Consider the following 26,657-nt stretch of genomic DNA (forward strand, 5'->3'; position numbering starts at 1 on the left):
TCTTGATGGTTCTCAACCAGGATGAATATGCCCTCCAGGGGATATTTGGCAACATCTGGTAACATTTTTGGTTGTCACAAGTGGCAGGTGGCAAATAGTGGGAAGGACCCCGGATGCTGCTAAACACCCTACAATGTATCAAACAGTGTTCCACAAGCCAAGAATTATCCAGCCTAATATGGCACTTGGTCAACGTGCCAAGGCTGAGAAACCCTGCTTAAATGCTCTTGTGTGGCCTATAAAGTAGTTTAAGGTACATTATCTCAATTGACCTCTATAGCAGTCTTAATAACTAGGTTACCAGATAAAATTAACAGCTGTTTTATAAATGAGGAACTTAATCTAATGAATTTTGAGTGGTTTTCTCAGAGCCACATAGTCAGGATCCCAACCTAGATCTGATTCCAATCACATCCATTTTCTCCTCTTTTGTTTGAGGAGGAGAAGACAGAAAAATTGTCTTGCTCCTCTTTAGTGTTCACATTAAAGAGACCTTTTTGGCCAACAGACCCTCTTTTGACACTATGTCCTTATAGAGTCAGGAAACCATAATTCTGCTCTTAATTGCCAGAGCAACAATGCTGTTCACATAGAAATAGTATTCAATAACATTTTATTAAATATTCTTGGTGACTTTTTTCCCCCAGATATCTAAATAGTAACCTAATCAGTTTTTACTTTCTTTAATAAAAGATTAATACAAGCACTGGACTTATAACAGTTGGACATAAGAGCCAGTTATTAAAGTATTCTTAGGTTGTATTTTTAAATTAAATATAAAAATATAACCCATGCTTTGGGAGTACTTCAGATGTCTTACATGGCCATTTTAAATTACAAAGAGGGATACTTAATTGCCAGAATTTCTTGGTACCTTGTGCAGTTTTTTTCCTGAAAGTCTGTTTCCCATAAGTTCTGTGGTATTAAATACCTCTTGATAATACCCAAACTGGTATTTATTAATATTGGATCCCAATTGTAAGCACTTTTTTTAAAATATAGCTATATTTTTTATCTTATCTGTTATGAATAAATATAAGCAACGTAAATATAAGTGTAGAAGTTTCTTGCTCAGGATTTAAACTATTTGACCTACCATTTTCTAATCTATTCGTTTATTGAACATTACAAAATGATAAGCCGAAATGAACTTTGAGAAGAGGAAATAGCCTTTCTTAAATGTTTTCTAAAACTTGGAAGTTTTAAAAACATAATCATTTCTCCCGTTTAGCCAGTACATTTTAATTGTATTACTTTTATTTGAAGAAAAGGTGAATGACTGGCATGTTATTAGATTGCTTTAAATTTACTAATTTTTTTTCCTCCCAAGATTTTAATAAGAATATGATTTTTTATTTATTGGGTTTTTCCACTTGATTTTTTTACTTTCCCACATTCATTTTTGTTACTCTCCAAGCTTCCAAGGTTCTATTCCCTCCCCCAATCTTTATTTCATATACTCAAATGAAATAGGGATTATGAATTGTGAAACTATATAATACATTTTGATAATAACATTTACTGGTGTTAGAATACCTAAATTTTGCATTTCTTTCAAAGATGCAGATGCCAGAGATAAACAGGTAAAATGTCCAAAAAAAATTTAACAAAACAGGAGCAACAAACTTTTCCCATTTAAAGCATGGAGTAAGAGACTTGAGTAGTTAAGTCATGATTTTGTTCATGGCTTTAGTTTGAGTGGTTGAAAAAAGTCAGCAGTTCTGCTCCTGTGTCCTTGAGTGAATAGTTACAGCACATAAGGAAATCATCAACTGCAGTAATAATGTATTTTGAAATCCACTGAAAAAGGTACTATTTAAGTACATACAAAAGATTTAATTGAAACATTTATCTTCTATACTTCTTCTCTTCTAATATGAAATTCCTTATACATAGTTTATACCAGATTGCTATCCTAAAATGATCTGTATTTCCAAATATTGCAAAAGTAAATTTTTCCAAATACTGATACTGTGTGACTACCGGAATTTTGAATATATCTTTAAAAAATTAAACCATAAAGTTTTATAGAATATTTATATTTAAACCCAGTGGTACTGAATCTCTTTGTTCAGACTAAATTATAATGCTTGAGTTGATTTAAAACACTTGAAAATTCTCATTTATTCTATAGATAAGAATAGCTTTAATGTACTTCAATTTGAGATCCTTGAATAGTGGTGCTTCAGTATACCTTTTGCAAGGCTAAAATAGCATGGCATAGCATTTTAGAATCATAGTATGCTTTGACCAAAGATGGTATTCCATCTTATATACTGTTCTTAAGGATATAAGAAATAATGAAGATTGAATATGCAAAATTTTTAATAGTCATGTAAAATATTTTTGCCCAGGACCCTGAAGAACCTGAACTTAACTGATATTTTTGTTTGTAATACAGTTCTTAAAGCTGAAAGAAACTTCAGGTATCCTTATAATTTCAGCTGCATTTAGATATACTTATTGAGAAAAATTTAATGAATACTTATATTTAATTTCAGTCAGACACGTTTAGGTCTACATTAGTTGTTTTCAAGAGTATGATGAGTAGTTAATAAGTAGAGTATGGGAGATCCCAGGCATATTTAACAAAAATAAATGGTAGTTCAATGTCTCATACTTACACCTTTTCCTGCTTCAGAAGTTTCAGCTATCTTAGGGAGTTGGCAGACGGATTGGGCTGGTGGAGGATAGTGCACTGAGGGCTTTGTAGAATGCTGGAGGCTGTAATACTCTTCAGAGACACTTGGGCACTATTTTGCTTTCTCCCATCAGGACAAGAATATAACCTTTTAATACTATATTTGGTTCAAGAACCAGTACTACTAATGTTTTATAAACATTACTTCAAGTACATAAATTATTGGTTCATTTTTTCCCCCCAAATAGTGCAGTGCTGATGTGAAGAGACAGTGAGATAAGAAGTAGACTTTACTAGATTTGGCAAGTTCCTACCTTGGACACATAGTGTCATTAGCAGCTATAAATCTTTGGATTAGGGACTCTGAGGCTCAAGGAGAGCTATGCTGAAATATATCTGCTTCTGTCATGTGTAGCCACATCACCTTCAATAAAATTCTGTATTTGTGGCTAATTAAATAGGGAAGTTCATCTAACCAATATTAAAGAGAATGTTTAGTAGTCTCTTTATGTATTTTAGCCTATCAGGATCACTTTTTGTAATCAAAAAATTGAACTCTTAAAAAAAAAATTGAACTCTTATCTACTAAAAGCTAGTGTGTTAGAAAGCAAAACATCAATAATAATTACTTTCCTTTGATAGAAGGAAAAAAAACCCCACCCTGAAGGGCCTTCTAAGGAATGACACAGAATTTATTGAAATAAATAAAAGAATATGAAATTTGTAGCAGCCTAAATGAGAACATATATTTCTAAATTGCATAGTTTACCATGAAGCGGTGATATAATACTACAGTGTATATAGTGCTGTACAAAATTTTTTAAATCTTATGTATTTTACAGATGAAGAGAACAGTGTCCCACAATTTTAATATTCAAAACTTACGAATCTCAAAATTTCCAACATTTAGTGAAGAGATGTCTCCAGGAAAATGTAGCATTGAATTTTACATGAAAAGAGCCTTCAGGAAGTTTGGAAAATAGAAAATTAAGAGTAGTTAAGGTAAGGAAAACAATGAGCTTACTTAAACCAATAGGAAAAGACACAAGAGTGACTGGGAAGGTGGACTCTGTTCAAATATCAGTTTAGGAAATAAGTTGTACTTAAAAGAGCAGCTTTTTGAAGAGATGAATTCTGTTTTTGTGATATTATAAAAAACAGTTAAATTGGCCTGTAACCCGCTATCTCAACCACCCTTTCTTTTAGGGGGGAAAGGGATTATGGGCGGGGGTGGGGGTGGCTGGGGAATTATGATGAGCTAGGGATATAGTATATTGGTGCTCTTACTTAGAAAAGTTCTTCTAAAAAAATGTCACTTATTCCCTGTCATAAGTCCTAAAAGTTCCAGAATTTATTACAAAATGAAATACTCAGGACGCTTTTGCAGGTTTCGGATTCCTCCATCAGGCATCTGTAGACACCATATTGGCCTTTGATTCTACTTTTTTCATTTATACTACCATGTGTAATATAGATATGCATATGATAAAGAACTACGAAAAAATGTAAAATGAGTGAGTTTCTAAATTAGTATTTAGTTGCAAAAAAAAGTTCAGAATCAAGCTAAATTTACTGAGAACATACTCTAATTTTCATTTGCAATAATAGAAGTTTTATTTTTTTACATTCACATTTCTGAATTATGACTTAAAATTTAATATTGGAGCAATAAGTATTTGTTGATTGCAGTCCTTTTTTGCTTTGTCTAAACTATTTGCCAGATGGTTTTCTGCCATGGTTATGCTAATTAAAATGCATTGCCTAATATTGCTTGCTTTGACTCATGTTGTAGCTTGAAGATTTCTCATTTTATGGCATTTGTTAACTGTGTCACTTCTTATTTACCCTACTTCCTTAAAAGTTTTTATTCCCCTTCCTTCTACTACCCCACTTAGATTTGAGTTTGTTTTTGTTGTTATTGAAGTGGTGATGTAATGATTTTTAGACACATGTGCTGGGTGGTTCCCCAGATTCACAAATGTTGCTAATCTGAAAAGAGAATTCCAGACACTTTTACAAGCCTGTCTCATCTCAGCTAATTTTAGAATGATTGTGTTGAATGAAATGTGTTTAAAATTGCTTATTAGTCATGGTGGTGGCAATCTTTCTGTCCTCAGGAAGCAGGAATAGTTAAAATTTTTCACAGAAGTATCTTAGTGTGCCTGATTGAACAAATGTATTGTTATTTATGTTATTTTAATTTGTATCCAAAAGTTGGAACTTGGAATGAAATGAAATCTCAAGTAAATTTGAGCTAAAATTCTGCAGAGAATTCTAAAACATAGTTTAAAATGAAAAAAAGTGATGATATCTTATAAATTTGAGTGTGGCTATAAACTTAAATTCTTATATTTACTACACATATTACTTCATTAAACTTCATTCTGTTGTAAGGTTCCTTTAGTTTACATGCAAAATAATCAGAGGGTCACATGGATTAAGATGTTAAATTATATTGCTGATTGTTTTTAAAATAAGATTCTTAGGATTATAGAAATATAAATTTTTTTAAAGATTTTTATTTATTCATGAGAGACACAGAGAGAGTGGCAGAAACACCAACAGAGAGAGAAGCAGGCTCCATGTAGGGAGCCCAACATGGGACTCGATTCCAGGTCTCCAGGATCATGCCCTGGGCTGAAGGCAGGCGCTAAACCGCTGAGCCACCTGGGCAGCCCTAGAAATATAAAATTTTAAGAACAAATTCTGTCTGGTAGTTGGGCCAAAATTTTTAGAGTGCATGTTGAGTGCTGCCTACTAGTTGAGAAATTATATAATAGGGCTTTCAGAGTTAAAAGAATTCTGAGTATTTTATCAGCTGTTTCTCACAATATTTTGGTGTTTCCTTTTAGACAGCTGATCTCTCATCTTAGAAGATACCATATAAAAAGCTCTATTCCCAAATAAAAGTACCAAGTGAAACTGTTGCTTAATTCATTCTTTTATGCTTATATTTGTAACATTTTTTCATAACTGCTTTTTAGGTTAAGTTATTATTAGTGTGGAAGTTCCTAAAGCAGGATTAACACAATAGCCATCTCAAAAAACACTGTATATTTGAGAATGGAATGAGGGTCATTCATCTTCAGTAGAAAATTAAAAGTTATTCACCAATAATGAACTTCTAGATTCTTACAAAGATTAATGGGATTAAGTAAGTGTGACTCAGTATAACAAATTTAAGCCTAAACATCCTTGTAGGCCCTGAAGAACAAGGTACTGTTGTTGGTTAAAGGCAGTCATGTCATACAACTTCCTAGCTAGCTGTCTTGCTGTAGAAACTGTAACGTAAGGCCCTTGAAATAGATGCCATCATCAGCCCCAGCCCACAAGCATTCATCTATTTAAATACGTGACAGAAGATGGTGCAAGAGAGTTCAGTAGCTATTCATGTGGAGTAGGAGTGGTTAATTGTATTAGGACCTACTTTGCCGTAGACCAGCAACTTTTGAGTTAAAACTCTGCAGCTGTTTCTCTTCTTTTCCTTACAACATTCTCTTCTTTTTTTTTTTTTAACAATAAACTAACTTAATTATTTTTTCTACAAACATTTTGTGTAGATCCACGGAGCAACAAATTTCAACTTCCTACTGTAGCAGTAACAACCTTGTTATCTGTTTGAATAGATCTCAGTATTCTACTTTTTTTTTTTTTTTTTTTAATCCTTTAAAAGGCAACGGACAGCCAAGACGTAGATCCATCCAAGACTTGACTGTTACTGGGACAGAACCTGGTCAGGTAAGACCTAACATTTGAACCTTCTGTCTTTGAAGAATAATAATGAGCAGAGATAAAGAGTTAACTATAATGTATACACTCTGCAGAATTAGTTTCCTGAGTTGACCTAAAATCGTAGTAGAGACGTTCATTGGCACTTGAATTTAAATACCTTGGGAAAAAAGTATATATGCCATTATTAGTTTAACATGAGGGATAATTTTATCATAGTAGGTTGATTAATTCAATAGTGCTCCATGTGCATTACATGGTTTCTATATATGATTTAATAAGGAAGTATCAGCCTTGTAATTTAACAGTTTCTTGTTATCCTTGTCCTCAAAAGTTAATCATTAGTGCAGTCTCCTTTTTATGAGGTGAAAAAAAATTTTTACTAATTATTAATATTTACTAGTGAATATTTCCTCAAGAAAATGTCACTCCTGTGGCATCACATAAGACACTGACAGATCTAGATGACTCTAATATCTTTTAATTTGTTTTGTCTACTGGATTTATATTTTTGTGAAGTATGCTTAAGACATTGCTAAGCAGATGGATAAATTCCAGAAAGGCTTTCATTGCAGTTGCTAAGGTTTTCTTCCTCTTATATTTCTGGACTTTCTTCTAAACTCCTCTTATCTCTTTATCACTTTCTTTCTAAATGATCCAAACACTGTTCTAATTTAAGCCATTACTGACTAGCACAGAGTTTTAACCAACAAGTATATACAAGTAGCAGTTCGGCCATTATTTTTTCTGTTATTCAGATCAATATACTGGACATATATAATATGATAATTTTTAAATGAATGAGAACTAATTATGAAGTATTTTTATTTATTTTCACTTGTGTTGAAATAAATGTTAGTACAGCATACATCTGAAGTAATAAAAATATCACATTGTGTCATGTAAAATTATAGGATTATATATTATAAACAAAGTGATTTAATTTATGGTAAAATGCACAAGTACTTTTCATTCTAGAAAAGTGTTTTATTATTATATAATTTTTATAAATATTTTAAATTTTAAAGAATCTTTGTAGTCATTAAAAATTTGAAAGCCCTTTATGGCCATCAACTTAACTAACAAAAGCACTTGAGATATTTATGGTAAATATCTTTATTCTTTATATCTGGAAATATTTCTATTCCTTACAATACCTATACATACACTCAAACATGCATATATACACAGACACATTATACATATATATTAAATTATTTTTATATGATATTAAGTAACCCTAAATCTGAAAGTATTATGGATGAATACAGGCATTTTATTTCATTTATTTAATGGGTTTTTTCATTATATTTACTTTTGTAAAACCCCAAAACTTTTGAATGAAATTTCGCACTTTCTCACCCTCAAATACTTCAGGTATTAATGAGGGCATTTAGTAACAGATAGTTTGGCATCTGGTATTTGCTTTGATTCCTTAGAGGCTTGATGAGCTCAGCCTTTTTAACTTTGTTTACTATTGCCATTGATATTCCAGTTATGAGAAACTCTAGCCAAGTATTCTCCCTTTGACTGGGAATGCAAAGCCTGTTCTAAGGCAGTTCAGGAGCATCTGCTAACGCAAGTGCTTTTCTCTGTACTCTATACTAAAAGCATCACTGTAATTCAGGACTGACCTCACCATACCAAGGCTTCCTTATTTCATCACAGGTTCTATATTACTTGAGATTTTGATTGCTACCCTTTCATACCTTCAGTAGGAAAACACTAGAACTGAGGCAGACTGTGGTTGTGTGACAATCATTGCATGAATTGTCATGGACTACTACAAAAGATTTGGAGTGAGGGGGAATTTGGTGTGGCAGTGCAACCTGTTCTAAAACAGATGATATATAGCCATTATGTAGCCATTTTTTACATTGATCCATTCTTTCAAAATTACTTAAGTATTATAAACTTAAAATGCCAGTTTGGGATGAGGATGGCAAATAGTAATTCTAATGCACTGTGAAAACATTTTCCTCTGAAGTGTTAGGATAAATGACCATTAAATATTTTTAATTACTCATGAAAATAGCATTAATTATTTGAAAAAGAAAATTATGCACATTATGGATTTTTCAAAATTAAAAGTATAGTTCTTTTTTTTTAAAGATTTTATTTATTCATTCATGAGAGATAAAGAGAGAGAGAGAGAGGCAAAGACACAGAGGGAGAAGCAGGCTCCACACAGGGAGGCCAATACGGGACTCGATCCCAGGTCTCCAGGATCATGCCTCGGGCTGAAGGTGGTGCTAAACCGCTGAGCCACCCGGGCTGCCCAGTATAGTTCTTTAAAAAGTCTGGCTTAACAGTGATAAAACAGATGCATGGTGGTTTTTTGTTGGTTGGTTGGTTGGTTGGTTGGTTTTAGCCATGGAATTGATAAAGAACATGAAGAAAAATATTTGCCCACCTAGTACAATCATCGGAGGAAGAGAGAAGACTTACTAATAAAGTTTAATATTATATCTCATTAGAGGAGAGTGAACTGATTGGAGTTTATACTTTGGCTCTTGATTCAAGACTGACCTTAAAGTCCTTTAGACTTTATATCAGTAAATTAAAATTAGATATTTTTTTATACTGCCATTGTTAGAGTGGAATAGTGAAAGAAGCAAGCACCCCGACAGTCAGGCCTTTAATACATGTTATTTAAGTTGTAACCCTGAAAATTTGATACTTTTATTTTCCTCATTTTGCAGATGAATAAACTGAAAATTAGAGAAACTTTCCAAAGTCTCTTCCCTTGTACTACCAGTAATTGCTATAACCAGGTTATGAATCCAGACCTGATTCCAAAACACACAAACTACACTCTGTCATTCTGTCTTGCATGTAGAACTGAATGTATTGCATGCTAAAGTAGTCCTACATCTCTCCAATTTCAAGTGTTTTGACTTCTGATAGTCTGCATTATCATTATTTAAGTAGTTTTCAGTGATGACAAGTTTTAGCTTGTATTATATTATTGAGCAAGGCAAATTCACCTTGATAATAAATTCCTGCAGATGTCTACACAGAGTTATTTTATATATCTGGGTGAGCCTTTCTATGTTTCACTAAAATTACACATTTTTGTGCATGTCTGCATGCCCTTTCTGGAGTTGTATCCAATATAGATCTGTTTTCTGGAAGTCTCTTGGTGAGGACACCAGTCAGTGAAAATCATGACCATAAAATGATGCAATTATTATTGTTTAGAGCACGAAAATACTGTATTTTTTTTAATTTTTATTTATTTATGATAGTCACACAGAGAGAGAGAGAGAGGCAGAGACACAGGCAGAGGGAGAAGCAGGCTCCATGCACCGGGAGCCCAACGTGGGATTCGATCCCGGGTCTCCAGGATCGCGCCCTGGGCCAAAGGCAGGCGCCAAACCACTGCGCCACCCAGGGACCCCCGAATACTGTATTTTTATATGGACTTTAGAATATACTTTTATTAGATATGTGACACTAGATAAGTTCTTCAATTTCCCTGAGCTTCAGCAATCTTATGTACCAGTGGGGACCATAACACCCACCTCTTGGGGTTCTTACACACTGTAGATGCTTAATTATGTATACCTGCTTCCCTATAGTGTACCTGCCAAGGTTCTTACCACTTCCTTGCTCTCAGTATAGTATATTGCTATCCAGAAAACAAAAATACCACTGGGAAAGAAGTAAAATCCCATTGGCATTCAGTTCTTTTATATTGTAAAAGAAGTTTGTATTAGGGGTCATAGAAAGTATTTGCCTTAAAGGCCTATTATCACATATCAGTTGTTACTTATTTAAGGAATATAATTTTTTATACTACTTCTTTTATCTGTCCTCAGTCTGCACCTCCTTCAGTGCAAATAATTTTCTGTTAAAGCTCTAAATCAGAGGCTTATGTAGTAAGAATAATAAATTTCCAAGAATTTAGAAGAAGGTAAAGAATAATAAAGTTCCAAAACTTCCTTTTAATGAACTATAGTGAAGCTAAAATTAGTTTGATCCTATACCTTCAGATTAGAAAGAATGTTTTCAGTATTATCTGTCATGTATAGTTTTAATTGAATTATCTATGACTGTCATAATGGAGGAAGTGCCCTTGTAAATCCACATCACCAACTTGATACCCATTTCTTTTTAATGCTATTATTCAGATGTTACTTCAGCAAAATTATCAAATCAACATTTAATCTCTGTGTTTTGTGCTTGTATAAATTTAGCAACTGAGGTCTTTAAATAGCTCTTAAATGTCAGTCTAAATAGTAGCCCTGGCCATAAATTTTTGACTTATGAAAATATTTTCCCATTCAGGTGAGATATAAAAAGCAAAGCTTTATTTTTGTCTGTAAAATAACTCCCAATTCCTTTTTATAAATACAGAGATAAAGTTCTGTGCAAAGTCCAATTCTGCTTCATGTCTACTGGTTGTAATTTGCCCTCTGGTTTAAATTTGGCTTCATATTCTTTTGCTGCCTTAAACTGCAGTGTGGCATTCTGTACTCTTGTAACCATTTTCATATCCAATCCTTGTGGTAAGTCAAGTTTCTCTCTCTCTTAAACTTTACAATTTGTATAAGAATAGAATAAAGTAATTGTAAATGTCTTGAAGAAAGGAGCAACTCAAATGAGTTTTGATAGTTTGAGAGCATACATGACCATAAGAATTTGACCAATGATTTTTTTTAAGTAGCTACTATAAAGTAAGACTTCTTAGTAGTTTGCAAATAGTAACATAAATTTAATCTATAAACTAGCTCAACTTTTTTAAATTCTCAAATGTTACCTGATCCTCTTATTTATACCTTATATTTTTCAGGTGTTAAAGAAATACAGTTATGGCTTGTTTTTAAATATTTCTTTAGGTTTTTTTAATATGAACATTTTAGCATATTGTGATTCATCAAAAAACTAATTTCTTGAAATATAAAGACTTAGTTAACTAATTTATGGATGTAAATTTAGCTCATGATGGCTCCGAAAGACTGAGTTACTTATTCAAGTTCACACTTGTGTTTAAGTCTCCACAAAGTTTTAGACAGTCATGTGAATTTGCTGGTATTTAACTGTTTTTGATGTGTAAAGGTGTCAGTTTCATATAGTTCAGTTGTCATATTTGTTCTTTGCATTAGACCAGATACTCCTTGAATGAATCCAGATTAAAAGTAGAAAGAGAGTCCAGATTAAAAGTAGAAAGAGAAAGAGGGACATAAGGAATTGTCAAAGGGGAGATGATCTGGATAGGGAAAGTAAAATCTGTCATTGGAGGGTCAGAAATGCCAGGGTGAGAATTCCAGAATTGATCATTAACAACCAGTAAATAAAGATTTTGTATTCCACACACTGCTAGAACAAAGCAGTCTTCAAACACAGGGTCTGCTTTTGTGTGCAGAGAACCAAGGATGTGGCAAGAATGAGCATATAATGTAGGGAACCTCAGCTGGGCCCTATAGGATGAAGAAGAATTAGCAAGGAGGAGGGAAAAACAGAATGAACATTGTTCAGGGCATCTTTGTAAATGTGGCATGAATAAACTAAGGTTTTTGAAAGACCAGTCTGATGTGGAGTTGAAAATTGTTTATGGTATAGAAAAGCTTTTTGGAATTTCTGAAGCAATTTCAATAGGTACCCAAGATGAAAGTAATAGTCCATCAATCTCTGCAAAAAATTTTTTTAATCTTCCTTTTCTGTAATTTTATTATTTATTTTTTTAAGATTATTTATTTATTTATTCATAGAGACACACAGAGAAAGAGAGAGGCGGAGACACAGGCAGAGGGAGAAGCAGGCACCATGCAGAGAGCCTGACCTGGGACTTGATCCAGGGCCTCCAGGATAACGCCCTAGGCTGCAGGCGGCACTAAACCACTGTGCCACTGGGGCCGCCCAATCTTTGCAAAATTATTTTGTGATTTATTTCTGAAATTGTTATAAAAGTGCCTTTTAATTAATTTTTAGTATCCTCAATTCATTGTGAGTTTTTAAGTCTTAAAATAATAGAACTTTAGTAGTGGGTAAAACAATAAAAGTTGCCACATCCTTTACCCAACCCCACTCCCTCTCTAGATAAAGAAGCTAAGACTTCTTGAAGTAAACTAAATCAGACATTGCACCATGGTTAGAACTCACATCTGCTAATTTCTATAGTAGTAGTAGAGAGTCATTTTACTTGTTGCAGTCTTTGAGTGTTTCTGTTGAAGTTTCTTTTGTATTTATGTACTTTTTTATGTTCTACTTTGTATAACTCCTTACTCTTTTTTGAGCCTCCTACAGAGTATTCAGTAACACTTTAAGAAAAAAAAAGGTGCTTTTTTTAAAAAAAGATTCTTATAAAATCCATTTTTAGCTTATATGTCCTTTGAGAATTTTTAATATATATAACATTAATACATAGATAAGAGTACATGTAATATGTAAGTTCTGAAGCCTGATAATAAAATGGACGCTCATGAATCCACCACCCAACTTAAGAAATGGAACATGATCGATTCCCATGAGTCTTCCTGTGTGCTCCTTGCCTGTGACCTCTGTCATCCACCAGCCTACAGTGCCATTTTCTGTGCTACCATATTTCTAGACTTTTTATAAATACCACTTCTCTGGCTAAGAAACTATGTTCTCTGAAATGGGATTCAAGTTGTTAAATGTAATTTCATAAATGGCTATTAAATTTTGTCAAATGCTTTTTTTGCATTTAATGAGATTTATCTTTAATCTGTTAATATGATTAATTGGATTAATAGAATTCCTAGCATCAGGTGACCTTTGCATTTGTAGGATAACCTCAACTTCTCAAAAGATTTTTATTATTACTGTTTTTACACTGCCAAATTCCATTTGCTAATGTAATTTTTAGGACTTTTGACTTTTGTACCTATTTTTATCAGTGAAGTTGGCTAGCAGTTTTTTATATTCTGTCTTTGTTTCTTAGTCAGGTTTACTGACTTAACAATAAATGAGGAACTGTCTTTTTTCTAGAATAATTTCTTTTTTTTTTTTTTTTTTTAGAATAATTTCTTTAAGATGGAAAGTGTTTGATAGAACTCAACTATAAATCCTCTGGGCTTGGTATTTTCTAAAGTGTATAGAAACTTGAGTATTCACTTTATGAGTTGTTTTTTTTAAAGAATTTATTTACTCATGAGAGACAGAGGGGGCGTGGGGGGCAGAGACACAGGCAGAGGGAGAAGCAGGCTCCACGCAGGGAGCCCGATGTGGGACTCGATCCCGGGACTCCAGGATCACGTCCTGGGCCAAAAGCAGGAGCTAAACCACTGAGCCACCCAGGGATCCCCAGATTTTTTGTTTTATCTTTAATTTACTAAGCACCAAATTATATTCTCTCATTCTTATTTTGTAACTTTTGAGGGAAGGTTGATGACTTTGTTCTTTTTCTAATATTAAGTTTGTAAGTTAAATCCCTAGTTTATAAATTGTCACCGCTTCTAGTTTACTTCATCTAAAAATTTGGAATTTTGAAATTTGCCTTACAGCTTAGTACATGACCCGTTTTCATAAATATTCCGTGGTGCTCAGAAAGAATGCATATTCTCTAGTTTTTCGATACAGGATTCATTTATATGATTAGATCAAGCTTCTTTTTTATGGAGTTCAGGTTTTACTGATGTTGTACTTTGTTTTTTGGTCTGCTTTTATAAATGGTTTGCAGAGGAGTGTTCAAACATCTCACTGTGGTGAATATGTCCCTCCTTCGGTTTTATTACTGTGTCTATTTGGAAGCTATGTATGGGTATGGTATATCTTATAATAGGTAGAGCATATAAATTTTGAATTGTTATATAATGAATTGACTCACTAATCATTTTATTTCTTTGTCTAGTAATTTTTTTAAACCCTCAGATGTATTCTTTCATTAATTTAGCTACATAACTTTTCTTGGGTAGGTTTGCCTGATTATCTTTTTTCATCCTTTAACTTCCTGTTTTCTCTACTCTGTGAATTGGATATATCTCTTTTTTTTTTTTTTTTTAAGATTTTTATTTATTTATTCGCGATAGACACAGAGAGAGAGAGGCAGAGACAGAAGCAGGCTCCATGCAGGGAACCCGATGTGGGACTTGATCCCGGGACTCCAGGATCATGCCTGGACCGAAGGCAGACGCCAAACCGCTGAGCCACCCAGGGATTCCCGGATATATCTCTTTTAAAGAGCATTTAATCCAGCGCGACAGTTTGATTTTTTTTTAAATAACTGAAGATTTTAATCCATTTATATTACGGTTACTGATAAATTTGCTCCTTCTCTTTAATGCTTTCTCTTACTTCCCTTTTTGGCTCCTTTTTGCTTTCCTTTGAATTGAACAAATATATTTCTCATTCCATTACTTGTCTTTGTAATTTGGGAGTCCCATATATTATTACTTTAGTAACTACCTGTGGAATTCTAACACTCATACTCAACCTAACATTAATAGCTTTACCCTTATCCTCAATATAAGGATTTTTTTAAGATTTATTTATTTATGATAGAGAGAGAGAGAGAGAGAGAGGCAGAGACACAGGAGGAGGGAGAAGCAGGCTCCATGCCGGGAGCCCAATGCAGGACTCAATCCCAGGACTCCAAGATCACGCCCTGGGCCAAAGGCAGGCGCCAAACCGCTGAGCCACCCAGGGATCCCCAATATAAGGATTTTTAAATCAGTGCTTCTCTTGCTTATACTGTTTTATTCAGGTTTTAGTACTGTCTTATTTGTTTGCTTGGTAATTTTGTAAATTAGTCATATTTCCAATGTTTAATATTTTCTGTGTATAGATTCATCCTTATGTTTACCAGTATTCCTGATAGCAACTTGGCCTTTCTATCAGGGAAAATTTTCTCTTATCCCTGAAGTACATGGTTTAGAAATTGTTATGATAAGAGCCTACGGATAATAGAGTCCATTTTTGCTTGTTTAAGAATGTTATTTTGACCTCATTCTTTACATTTTTGTTGGCTAAACAATTCTAGGTTGGTAGTTATTGAAGATATTCCACACTCTTCTTAGCTTCCTTTTTGTTATTGAGAATTTCACTGGTATGGTTTGTAAATAATCTGTCTCAGAGGCTGGTCTCTGCTATCTTCCATTTGTCTTTGTTTTCTAGAACTTGACTATAAATGACCCATGTTTAATTCATTATTGTAGTTTTTCTGTTATTTTATCTGCTTGGGTTTGTTTGTGGTTGGGATTTGTATCATCCACAAATTATGGAAATAGTTTGTGAATTCACATTGGATACATTTTCTCCCCTCCATCCAGAGCCACTCCCAACACAGACAAATTTATTTGCTCTCTGCTTTTGTAGGATAGATCTTCTTAGTGTACTCTTTCCCCAAGACTGAAGCTTTTCTTGGGTTTTAGCTTTAAGCACAGTAGTTCTCCAATCTTACTCCCTTCCTAGAAAGGCCCAAGACATAATGCCTATTCCTGTGAGTGTAGAAGGTAGTCAATACAAAAGCTCTACATCATTGGTATTCAATTGAAATTCCCGGAGCTAACAGCATTAAATACTTACCGGACTCCTGATCCTGCTTTATTTCTGGTCTCAGAGCATTTCTCTTACTTTTTTCAAGACTCATCAATTTTAAGAGATATCATACATTAGTGCATATAAATTTTATATGTTTGTGTATATACTTGTGTGTGTGTGTGTACGTGTGTGTAAAATCTTAGAGGATTTATTTTTTGCAAGAGGATTTCAGGATCTCATGATAGAAATGGAAGTCTATCCTTTGCTTTATAATAAAAAATTTTTTCTTGTCTTTTTTTTTCCACATATAAATCATATTTTGTTCCTTCTGTCACTTCTTCCTATAGGTAAGCAGTAGGTCATCCAGTCCTAGCGTCAGAATGATCACTACCTCAGGACCAACCTCAGAAAAGCCAACTCGAAGTCATCCCTGGACTCCTGATGATTCCACAGGTGACCAATGTATTTCTTCATTATACTTAAGAAGTTGAATTCATCATATTTGTTTTTATTTATTTATATCATGATTCTGATCTTCATAAAGCCAGGCATTTTACAGTAGTTTATTTTCATATTAATAAAATCAAATATTTAGCAATAAACTTAAAGATGAGTTTTTAAGTACTGAGATAAATTGTCTTGCCTTCTGCTTTTTTTTTCCCTGGATACTAAAAAATGTATATTGAAGATGTTTTGGTTTGGGGTCACTACAGAGAGGAAGATACTATATTCCTGATACTTAAGTCCATGATTTTCCTATTTTTGATCCATCCTACTGGATGATAGTAGTGGATGATCATTATCTTTTAAATAATGAAAATCAGCAGAATGATAAAAATAATCATCTTCGTCTTAGTCTTTTGTTTTAAACATAAAAGATACCATGTACGTCAGTGAGAAAAAAATTTTCTGACCATTGACGTTTTGAATCATTTTTAAATGGTAGGGAGGACTTGATTTCAGTTACAAAATTTCTGTTAACTAGACCTTTTAAAAAGCCTGTTAAGAGTTAATTAAAACTCCCTAATATGAATGACCAACTGGTCAAAATACTAGTATTAAAATCTAATGATGGAATACTTTTATTATGGGCAAGCAGGAAATTATGTGCCATGGTGAAATTAACTTTTCCTTAGCATTAAGAGAATTCCCTGATACTCACTAGTATCATTCTATGAAAATTTATTATTTATATTTTATTATGTCAGAGAGGGAAAGATGATCCTTTAAACCTTGGAAAATTAAACCATTTGGGATTTTATGTAAGATCAACTATGTTATTAATAGTGGCAATTAAATTGAAATTAAAAAGTCAGCTTTCTGCTTTTACAAGCTAAAACACTACTTATAAGTATTTATAGATTTTTGGCATGATTTAGTGAAGTTCACAATTTAATTTAAAAAATTAACCGAGTAGCTTTCTGTTTCATGTAAGATACAACTATGTTTAGCCAGGGGTGTACTCTCTAGTTTTAGTAAGTTTAAATTTAGTAGTGGCAAAAACTCCTCTGTGTTTAACCCCTAGCATAGCCCAACCTAGGATTCTCCAGATCATTCACTGCTCAGCACATGTGCAGAATTCATCACTATGTGCCTCTCCTCAGAGGTAGATAGGGAAATGCTCTCAACCAATTTGATCATTAACATTCAAGTAATATTAGTTATTTTTGGTTCTTCAACCTCCTGGTGAGGGTTGCCCTGACATTACAACATTTGACAAGACCTAGTGCTCACCTTGGCAAGGCCTCCTGACTTCAGCCTAGGCTAATCTGGCCATACCAGTCAACATGACTAAATTCATGAAAGTAAAATAAAAATTCTTCTATGCCTCTCTCACTTTCATCTGTTCTTCCAGCCTTTCAACCCCAATCTCATCTTTTTCTTTTCTGTGACCTAAAATACCAATAGCTAGAAATCATGCGAAGGTCCAAAATTGACCTAGATTTTGGCTTTGCCTTGAAATACGGCAAGTTTGTGTTTATCATTTTTAGATAATTTTGTATGTAATTTTAGAAGTTGATACTGGTTTAAGCTTATATTTAATGAAGTTCAGCTTTTCACAATTTCTGAGAAAAGTATTGATAATCAAGCTAATCAGTAAATTACAGGGAAGACATATTGGTAAAGACTTTTTCTTTGAAGTCCCCCTGATTCAGGAAAAAACTAGAAGTACATACATAGGTTTAAATAACCTAATTAATTAGTTTTTTTTTTTTAAAGAGGAGGGATTTTTATGCATTTTTGGAAAAAATTAAAAAGCATATCAATTTAATAATCATAGCACATATTGAGTGATCTTGGATTTCTATTTATAATATATTAGATATAGAGAAAGACATGTATACCCAAGAGCAGTTAGTGAGAGAAATGACTAGACACAGTAGAGGGAGCCACAGAGGGGGAAAAACCCACTGAGGAATTTTTCTTATTTGCAAAGATGGAAGTATAATACATGGCCCACTGCTTGCAATCTTAGAGTCATAATACTGGCACATTAAAATTTTTTTAAAAATCATCATACTTTATTTAATAAATTTAAGACACTACTAAATTTTCAGCACAAAGCTGAGTGTTTTGATAGTTAATAGCACAATCCTTGAATTTTTTTTTCCATTCCCTGAGTACTGTGAAACACTGGTATACTTAATTTTAAAATACATATCAGACACAGAGTATTTATTTAATAAGATATATCAAGTATGAAAGATCTAAGAAAGAGTAATAGGAATAGAAACATTGAAAGAGTTCAGGAGACTAATTTTTCCTATAAAGTCAGGGGCAAATAATCTTTAATCAGTTGTAATCTTGTTAGAGATTACATAGTTTGAAACTGTTGATGTGGGTGGGGAAAGAGTTGGTCAGAGAAATAACAAGTTAAGTGTATTTCTTGTTCAGCCATTTCAGTTAGTATATGATTTTTGGGCAGATAAGACTCTACTAGGCAATACACTGTTACTCTTTCTTTATTGCTGTCCAGTATTTAGTAAACATTACTGAATGTTTTTTCAATCTGAAATACAAACTTGAGTATATAAAATTACTCTTCCTTAATTCTCCATTTAGTATCAATAACAACAGCAATAACAGTAATAATAACCACCATATGTTGAGTGCTTACCATATAGGTTAGCATTGCATGGTATTTCTTACATGCATTATCTTACTTCATTTGATTTAGCTTAGCTTTTGGAGTTACTTGTAAGCACATTCACAATGGCTTTGAAAAAGAAAACTAGAATATCAGTCAATAATAAATTATTGAAGTTACTGAACCATCAGACTGTCCTAGTTTTTTATTGCATTGCATGCAGTGTGTTGCTGTCAGCCTGACCTTGTCTTTATCTGCACCACTCTTTCAAGGAGTTACTTGTCAGGGAAAGGGCTGAACAGTTCACTTGTTTAACTCATTTACTCTCTCCTAACAGTGGGAAAGCAGCTACTTCTGAAATAAAAAAGTTCCTATTACTTCACAGTTATCCTGCCTGCTTCTGGAGGCATAAATGTTAATCCCATGTGACTCATGCAAGTTGTTATGACAGTTTACCTCTTTTGAAATACAAACAAAAGCTGTCTGTTCAAAATACTTTGGTAAAATCGACTGGTTGGATTTAACCCATTCAGCTGTTTTGTGCATGACATTGAGCTATAATTTCCATACTGTTCATACTCCTATCAAAAACATCTTCCATTTTCTACAGTGATTCTTATTAGGAGAGGTGGGAGGGGGTTCATGCTAGAATCTGTATAAATAGAAGATAATCTACTGGAAGAGAATGTGTCTCTTGTTTTCCCCCTTTTTTCATTAAAGAACACTAGTATTCAGGGCAGCCCCGGTGGCTCAGCGGTTTAGCGCTGCCTGCAGCCTGGGGTGTGATCCTGGAGACCCGGAATCAAGTCCCACGTCAGGCTCCCTGCATGGAGTCTGCTTCTCCCTCTTCCTATGTCTCTGCCTCTCTCTCTCTCTCTCTCTCTCTCTCTGAATAAATAAATAAATCTTTTAAAAAAAAAAAAAAAAGAACACTAGTATTAAGGGAATTGACACAGCCTTATAGTACATAGCATGATTAAGGAAAGAGAGCTATGAGGTTTGATTAGGTGGTCAGTGAAGACTGAATATAAAGTATAAAGGTCCCATACCACTGTTTTTTTTTTTATTTTCCTTTAAGATTTTTGTTTAAATTAAAGTTGGTTAACATATAATGTAGTATTTAGTCTCAGGGGTAGATGTTTTTGTTTTTAATTGAACAAGGGCTTATAAGCTTTAATGTTACACAATTTATAGCTAGCTTAAATTGTATCAGAGTATGGTTGCATTTTGATTATCTGGTAATTGGATGTTCTCTTTTACCTTTAGAATTCAGAATAGACTTTCTTCATTACCAGTAGTAATAACTTTTATGTATTACTTATTTTAAGAAAAAAAAAATACCAATATCTCATGCATACTTTCTTGCTTTGTCCTTATAATTATTTATGATAGAAAATAAATAAAATACATACTTGAATTCCAGATACCAATGGATCAGATAACTCTATCCCAATGGCTTATCTTACACTGGATCACCAACTACAGGTAAAGAATTACCTTCTCAGTGACTGTTTACTATTTCCTTAGAAAGTTTAGAGAAGTTATCTAGAAAGCTGACAGTTGTGTTTATATCTGTCATCATATATTCACTTACTTATGCTTTTAGTTGGCCTACTTAAACTTTCGAAAATCAAGTTAAAATGATTCATTCAGTTAAATTAATCAAATCTGAAGTTGGCAAAATCATATGTTCTTAAGATATTTAATTGTCTTAAAATACTTCCGTATCTTTGTTTAAGAATGGCAAGAAATAGGGCAGCCCTGGTAGCTCAGTGGTTTAGCGCCACCTTCAGCCCGGGGCATGATCCTGGAGACCCAGGATCGAGTCCCACGTCAGGCTCCCTGCATGGAGCCTGCTTCTCTGCCTCTTTCTCTGTGTCGCTCATGAATAAATAAAAAATCTTTAAAAAAATAAAAAAAGAATGGCAAGAAATAGGAGATGCCTGGGTGACTCAGTCAGTTAAGCATCTAACTCATAATTTTGGCTTGGGTCATGATCAGAAGGTTGTAAGATCAAGCCCCACATCAGACTCTGCGCTGGGTATGGAGCCTCTTGAGGTTCTCTCTCTTGCTCTCTAAAAAAAAAAAAAGGAAAGAAAGAAAATGCCAAGAATAGCATTTTTGATCTTTAATTTTAGTACTGTAATATAAAATTTGCATAAGCTCATTTGTACTTAATAGATTTCATGATACACTGTCAATGTCTCATGTTCATAGTGACTGAAAACATAAGTAATACACTTCAGTGTCTCCTCATGAGTATGAAAGCCATAAACTTCTTATGGTATAATATGGTTTGACAACCTGAAATGTAAAACCAGAGGCGAGTGATACTCTTTAGTCATGATTCTCTGTAACAACAGAAGTGTTAAGACAGCAAGTGTGAATTTAAGTTCTGAGTTAACTCTGACAAAAGGACACTGAAATTTTCTAGGCCATGGTCTAACACTTACTTTTAAAAGACCATTGCTTTAGTGCTATAAAAACATGTCACAGTCACTGTCTTAACTTTCAGCTTGATATTAAGATTTGATTTAATTATGTTTTAACAGTCCTGATTTATTTTCAGCCTCTAGCACCGTGCCCAAACTCCAAAGAATCTATGGCAGTGTTTGAACAGCATTGTAAAATGGCACAAGAATATATGAAAGTTCAAACAGAAATTGCTTTGTTATTACAGAGAAAGTAAGTTATCTTTTGTGAATAAACACGTTAGTATTTTAAGTTTAAAATATGTTAAGATGAAATATTGTTGGAAGACATGAAAGCTTGATAATTTTTAGAACTGATCATTAAGCATGCAGATGCCCGTTGAACGGCTTGGGTGTTGGGGTGCTGAACCCCCACTCATTCAAAAATCCACGTGTAACTTTTGACTCCCCAAAAATGCTAATGGCCTACTGTTGACTAGAATCCTTACCAATGACATCAGCAGTCAATTAACACCTATTTTATATGTTTATGTATTATATACTATATTCTTAAAGTAAGCTAGAGAAAAACTTTTATTAAGGAAGTCATAAGGAAAAGAAAATACATTTACAGTACTGAACAAAAATCCATGTATAAGTGGATCCATTTAGTTGAGACCCATCTCATTGTAGGGTCAACTGTATTTCCAATTTGGAGGTTTTATATGTGTTCATCTTTTAAGTTTGAAGGAACTTTCGGCTGTTTTTCATGTAAAACTCAACCCATTGGCTGTATATATTATATTAAAACTAAGGAAAATAAACTGGTGTTTCATGTTCTAAGAATTTTGAAACCAGAAGCAGATTTATAGTTATAATGATTTATTGTTTCCTTAGACATAGGTAAAATAATTTGATTTACTAATGTTCAACTGTACTTTATCTTAGAAATGTTTTATTGATATAGTCTTTCCAGGTATATGTTTAGGAGAGTAGGATTACTTTATTTTATACCCATGAGTGTGTTTATAAGGTGTTTTATACTCATGCATATGTTTTTCTGAGAGTTATAGAGTCTGCCTTCCTCTCCTCCCTTTTTTAAGAAAATCAATTTTCATGCTCCTTTATTTGACATTCTTAAAAAACAAAACAAAAACTTCAGTTTTTGCATGGTCCTCATTTTAGAGGGAACTGAAATGAAGTGCTATAGGAAAAAATCATGGCATGGTAATAGGATTCCCTCTATTGATTTTAATCTAAATAAGTGAAAATTTCTTGCTTCCTGAAGTAATTTGTGGAAAGTTTCCCTTTGTACTTAAAAAAAGAAAAGAAAAAATAGCTCTATCACAACTTATTGTTAAATGATTTCAACTCTACCTTAAAGGTTCTATAGGAAATAAATAATTGAGTCTGCAAATTGTAGAGCTAATTGTAGAACTATTGACACTTTATGTTTTTTTAAAAAAACCTCTTACTTTACATATTTAGTCTATACTTTTTTCCTATTTTATTCATTTGAACGAGGAGTTGGTTCTGTGCTGGAAAAAGAAATGATAGATTGAGGGAATGCAAAAACTATGACAATTTTAATCAATTTTATTTAAATACTTTGAGAAATACTACAAGAAAATCATCTGGAGGCTCTTCATTAATTATTCATTTATATTATTAATTAATCACTTATAACTTCACTTTAGGAGTTAAAATTGAACATCTCCCAAATAAAGGGGTCTTTAAAAAGTTTATCAGGCCGTAAAAGTCTCTAATGGTCTTTCCTGAAAATGTTTGTAAAAGTAACTCATTCGAAATTGGTACTTTGTATTGTTCTCACTTTTAAAGTAGGAAATAGATTTAAGTTGATAGCATCTATTTTTTTATAGCATCTATTTTAATTAGCTTGCCAATGTTCTATGAGCCCCCACTTTGTACTGTAGTTAAATAAGACTGTAACTTCAAACATAAATAAAAGTTCACGAGTATAAAAGTGGAATGTGAATGATAAAAAATGTTATTTTCCTGTGCCTAGAGCCCTTCCCCAGCCTTTTTTCTTCTTCTTACACAAAGGGGATACCAAGTAAAATGTTTTGAAACTTTTTTTATGCCATTTTATCTGCATTCATTAATTATCTAAGTGCAGTTACTTACAAAAGGATTGTGGTGTGGTGTTCGTGTGGGTACACCAGAAGAGTGGGTAATAGTTTCCATTCTAGCCTACAATTATATTTGAGTAGTGTACCTAAAATGTGTAACAGTCAATACAGAAAGCCCTAACAAGCCAAGCTTATCAGTTACTAAGTATGGATTTTTTATCATGTACAAGATGTACAATATTTTATTATGTGGTATTTGTTTTTAGGCAAGAACTAGTTGCAGAACTGGACCAGGATGAAAAGGACCAGCAAAATACATCTCGTCTGGTACAGGAACATAAAAAGCTTTTAGATGAAAACAAAAGCCTTTCCACTTACTACCAGCAATGCAAGAAACAACTAGAGGTCATCAGAAGTCAGCAGCAAAAACGACAAGGCACTTCATGATTCTCTGGGACCTTTAAATTTTAAAATATGCAAAGACAGACTTCTTTTTTTTTTTTTTTTTAAGGAAAGAAAAGCCCTTATAATGACAATTCATGAGTGTTAGCTTTGGGCGTGTTCTGAATGCCAACTGCCTATATTTGCTGCATTTTGTTTCATCGTTTATTTTCTTCTTTTCATGGTGGACATACAATTCAACTGTCTCCTTACATAACATGGGGGCATCTGTGACTTGAATAAGCAGCAGTTCTCAACTCCAAAACAGATGCAGTGAACCATGGCTGTACATGCATGCTCATTGTGTGAAGGCTAGCCTAACAAAAACAGGGGTTATCAAACTAGCTGCTATGTGCAAACATCGTCTTTTTTTCGAGGTGGAACCTCAAGAATGATTTTGTTCTTGTATCTCATCTCAGAAAACAATTTTTTTTCCAAAAGATGGTATATTGCCAAGTTGAAGACAGGGTATTATAAATCTAGAATAATTGGTGGTACATTATAGAAATGCAGAATCTTTAGGGACAGTTACAGGTAAGGGCTCTGACGCCAGCATCCTGCAGTCAATGCTGAGCTTAGTTCCACCCATAAAATATTTAAAGGTAAGTGGCGGCTGCTGTATGTAATAAAACCATATTTCATTGGACTAAAATTTGACTATGATACATTGAACAAAATGGAACCCTTTTTTTAAGATATAAAGATTTTTAATTTGTGATTGCGTGTATGTGTGTTGAAACTGTAAAGATTTTATGACTCTAATATTAATATCTCTTAAATGAAATTAAAAGGTAAATGAACACGATCCAGCTTAAATGATCATTCCTTCCTGCAATGATTATTGGATTGTTTTAGTGTATATTTGAAAAAATAAAGAGAAATAGTGGAAAATGGAAATAATTGCTCCAGCCAAAAGGCTTGGGCTTAGATTCCTTTTATGAAACCAAAAGGGTTAAAAAACCTGGCAAATCAGGAGAAGTTAGTAAGGAAACTAAAGAAGTCAATATAAAATTCATCAAGTGTACTATTTATCAACATTGGAATAACTGATTTTCCTTGCAAGCCCATCCTAGAATGCCTGCTGCCTTTCAACAGTTTTAAGGGAATTTCGACACTTATAAAGAGAAAATTTATATTGTTAACAATAACTTTGCTACCAACTTTGAAAATAAAAGTAATTAAAGAACTTCATTGAAATAATAGACTATATAAGCTCTATTTTTTCAGTTGGTATTAAAATAAATCACATTTTGGTACCAGTACAAGGTGTCTTTTAAACAATGATGTCATCAACCTCATTTTTATAGCATTAATGTTTTATGAAGAGAAAATTAAAAATGAAAGCATAATTGCTGTGATTATTAGAATTATATCATGATTGTATTGTAGTTTTGCTCTGTTTCAGATAAGCAAGTTGATCTAAGAAGTTATCAAAACTATTCTTAAAAATGCTAAAGCAGGTAACTTTTTCTTCTGTTATTTTTTCCTCCTCCCACTGAGTTTTATAATGTATTCCTGTGTATACAAGCAATAAAGGTAAAAGACAGTTTGTACTAAACTGTGTCATTTTTAGCTTCCTCAAAATCTATTGTTAGGAAGTTTCCAGTAAGTAGATGTCTACCATTACTTAAAAAAAAAAAAAAAAAGAAGGGCTATCATTCCCAGATAATTTGATTACCTAGCTGAAAGTGATACTGGTCTCAACACATTAATAGTAAAATAAAATTGGCACAGAAAATAACCATAGACTAAGGAAAAGTAGAACTCTTTCATAGCATTGCTGCTTGTTGATATATGTGTGTCACTCCACCAAAAGGGACCTAGTCAGTGTTCAGAGACTTTTCTGATTATCTCAGAGCATGAGATATTCAAGTGTGGATGCTAATGCTTGACCTTTCCATTAGGATTTAGCATTATAGATTTCAGCTTTTATTTCAAGTCATGAATGTGTTTTTGCTCTATATTACATACTTAAAGGGAAATTTTATTGTTATCACATGTAATCACTTCATAAAAATCTCAAATAGGAAAATGGAAGAATATAGTAATGTTAAGTCATGGTGCCAAGTGCAAAAAAAGGTTGTTGAACACTTGCTTGTTTGTTTACAGTAAGTTCCTAGGGATTCTCACACTGTAATTGCCCTAGATGCTGAGAGTAGTTCAGCCTAAAGTAGTTGTGTTGCAAAGCTCATACTTTTTATAAGTCCTTGATTGTCCTTGATGGGAGAAAAGGGCAGCAGGGATCATTAAAATCCACCGCCAGTTTTAACCAGCATCCTCACCCATCAAACCTTTAAAGAAATTTTAACAAGGAGCCAAATATTTTATGATTCTGGTTTTACTTTTTATTTGAAGCCTCATTTTTGGTTGGAAATGGCGAACAGACAAGCAAGTGGCGTAAAGGCCCCCATGTAGGAAATTCACAGACAATCCCTGAACAATCCCTAATTATATTTCATTCTTTCCTCGAGGGAAAGAAAACAGAAACTGCAGCATTAAAATTAACTTTTTTGAGTCAAATGAAAATCATTTAAAATTACTTACTTTATAACAACACCACAAATTGAAGAGATTTGCTTAAAAGTTGTTTACATATGTCTCACTCTTTTTGCTGAACCGGTTTAGAGTGTTTAATGTGTTTTTTTCCTCCCAAGTTTCTTCTCTGTTCCTAGTTTCAGCTCCTGCCTGTAGCCAGAGATCACAGGTCTTGTCTGAAACTTTTTTCTTTCTGTAAGTGTGTGGTTTTTAGCAGTTGACTCCTCTCTCCTTCAAATGGTAGGAAGTTCTACTTCTGTCATTCAGAACATTTTATG

The 26,657-nt window shown here is 33.3% G+C and overlaps 1 protein-coding gene across 2 annotated transcripts in view; it reads left to right on the plus strand.

Moving 5' to 3' along the window:
* Positions 1–25,397, plus strand: part of MAP3K7 (mitogen-activated protein kinase kinase kinase 7) — a 69,669-nt gene extending 44,272 nt beyond the window's left edge. For both annotated transcript variants that reach the window (XM_041764668.1, XM_041764677.1), the window contains 5 exons: positions 6,315–6,379; positions 16,162–16,267; positions 20,326–20,387; positions 21,472–21,587; positions 23,670–25,397. In XM_041764668.1, the coding sequence (XP_041620602.1) occupies positions 6,315–6,379; positions 16,162–16,267; positions 20,326–20,387; positions 21,472–21,587; positions 23,670–23,850 (530 nt within the window). In that variant the 3' untranslated portion in view covers positions 23,851–25,397. The remainder of the gene's footprint in view (positions 1–6,314; positions 6,380–16,161; positions 16,268–20,325; positions 20,388–21,471; positions 21,588–23,669) is intronic.
* The last annotated feature ends 1,260 nt before the right edge of the window (positions 25,398–26,657 follow it).

Source organism: Vulpes lagopus, chromosome 1 (genome assembly GCF_018345385.1).
Source record: "Vulpes lagopus strain Blue_001 chromosome 1, ASM1834538v1, whole genome shotgun sequence".
Classification (NCBI taxonomy): domain Eukaryota; kingdom Metazoa; phylum Chordata; class Mammalia; order Carnivora; family Canidae; genus Vulpes; species Vulpes lagopus.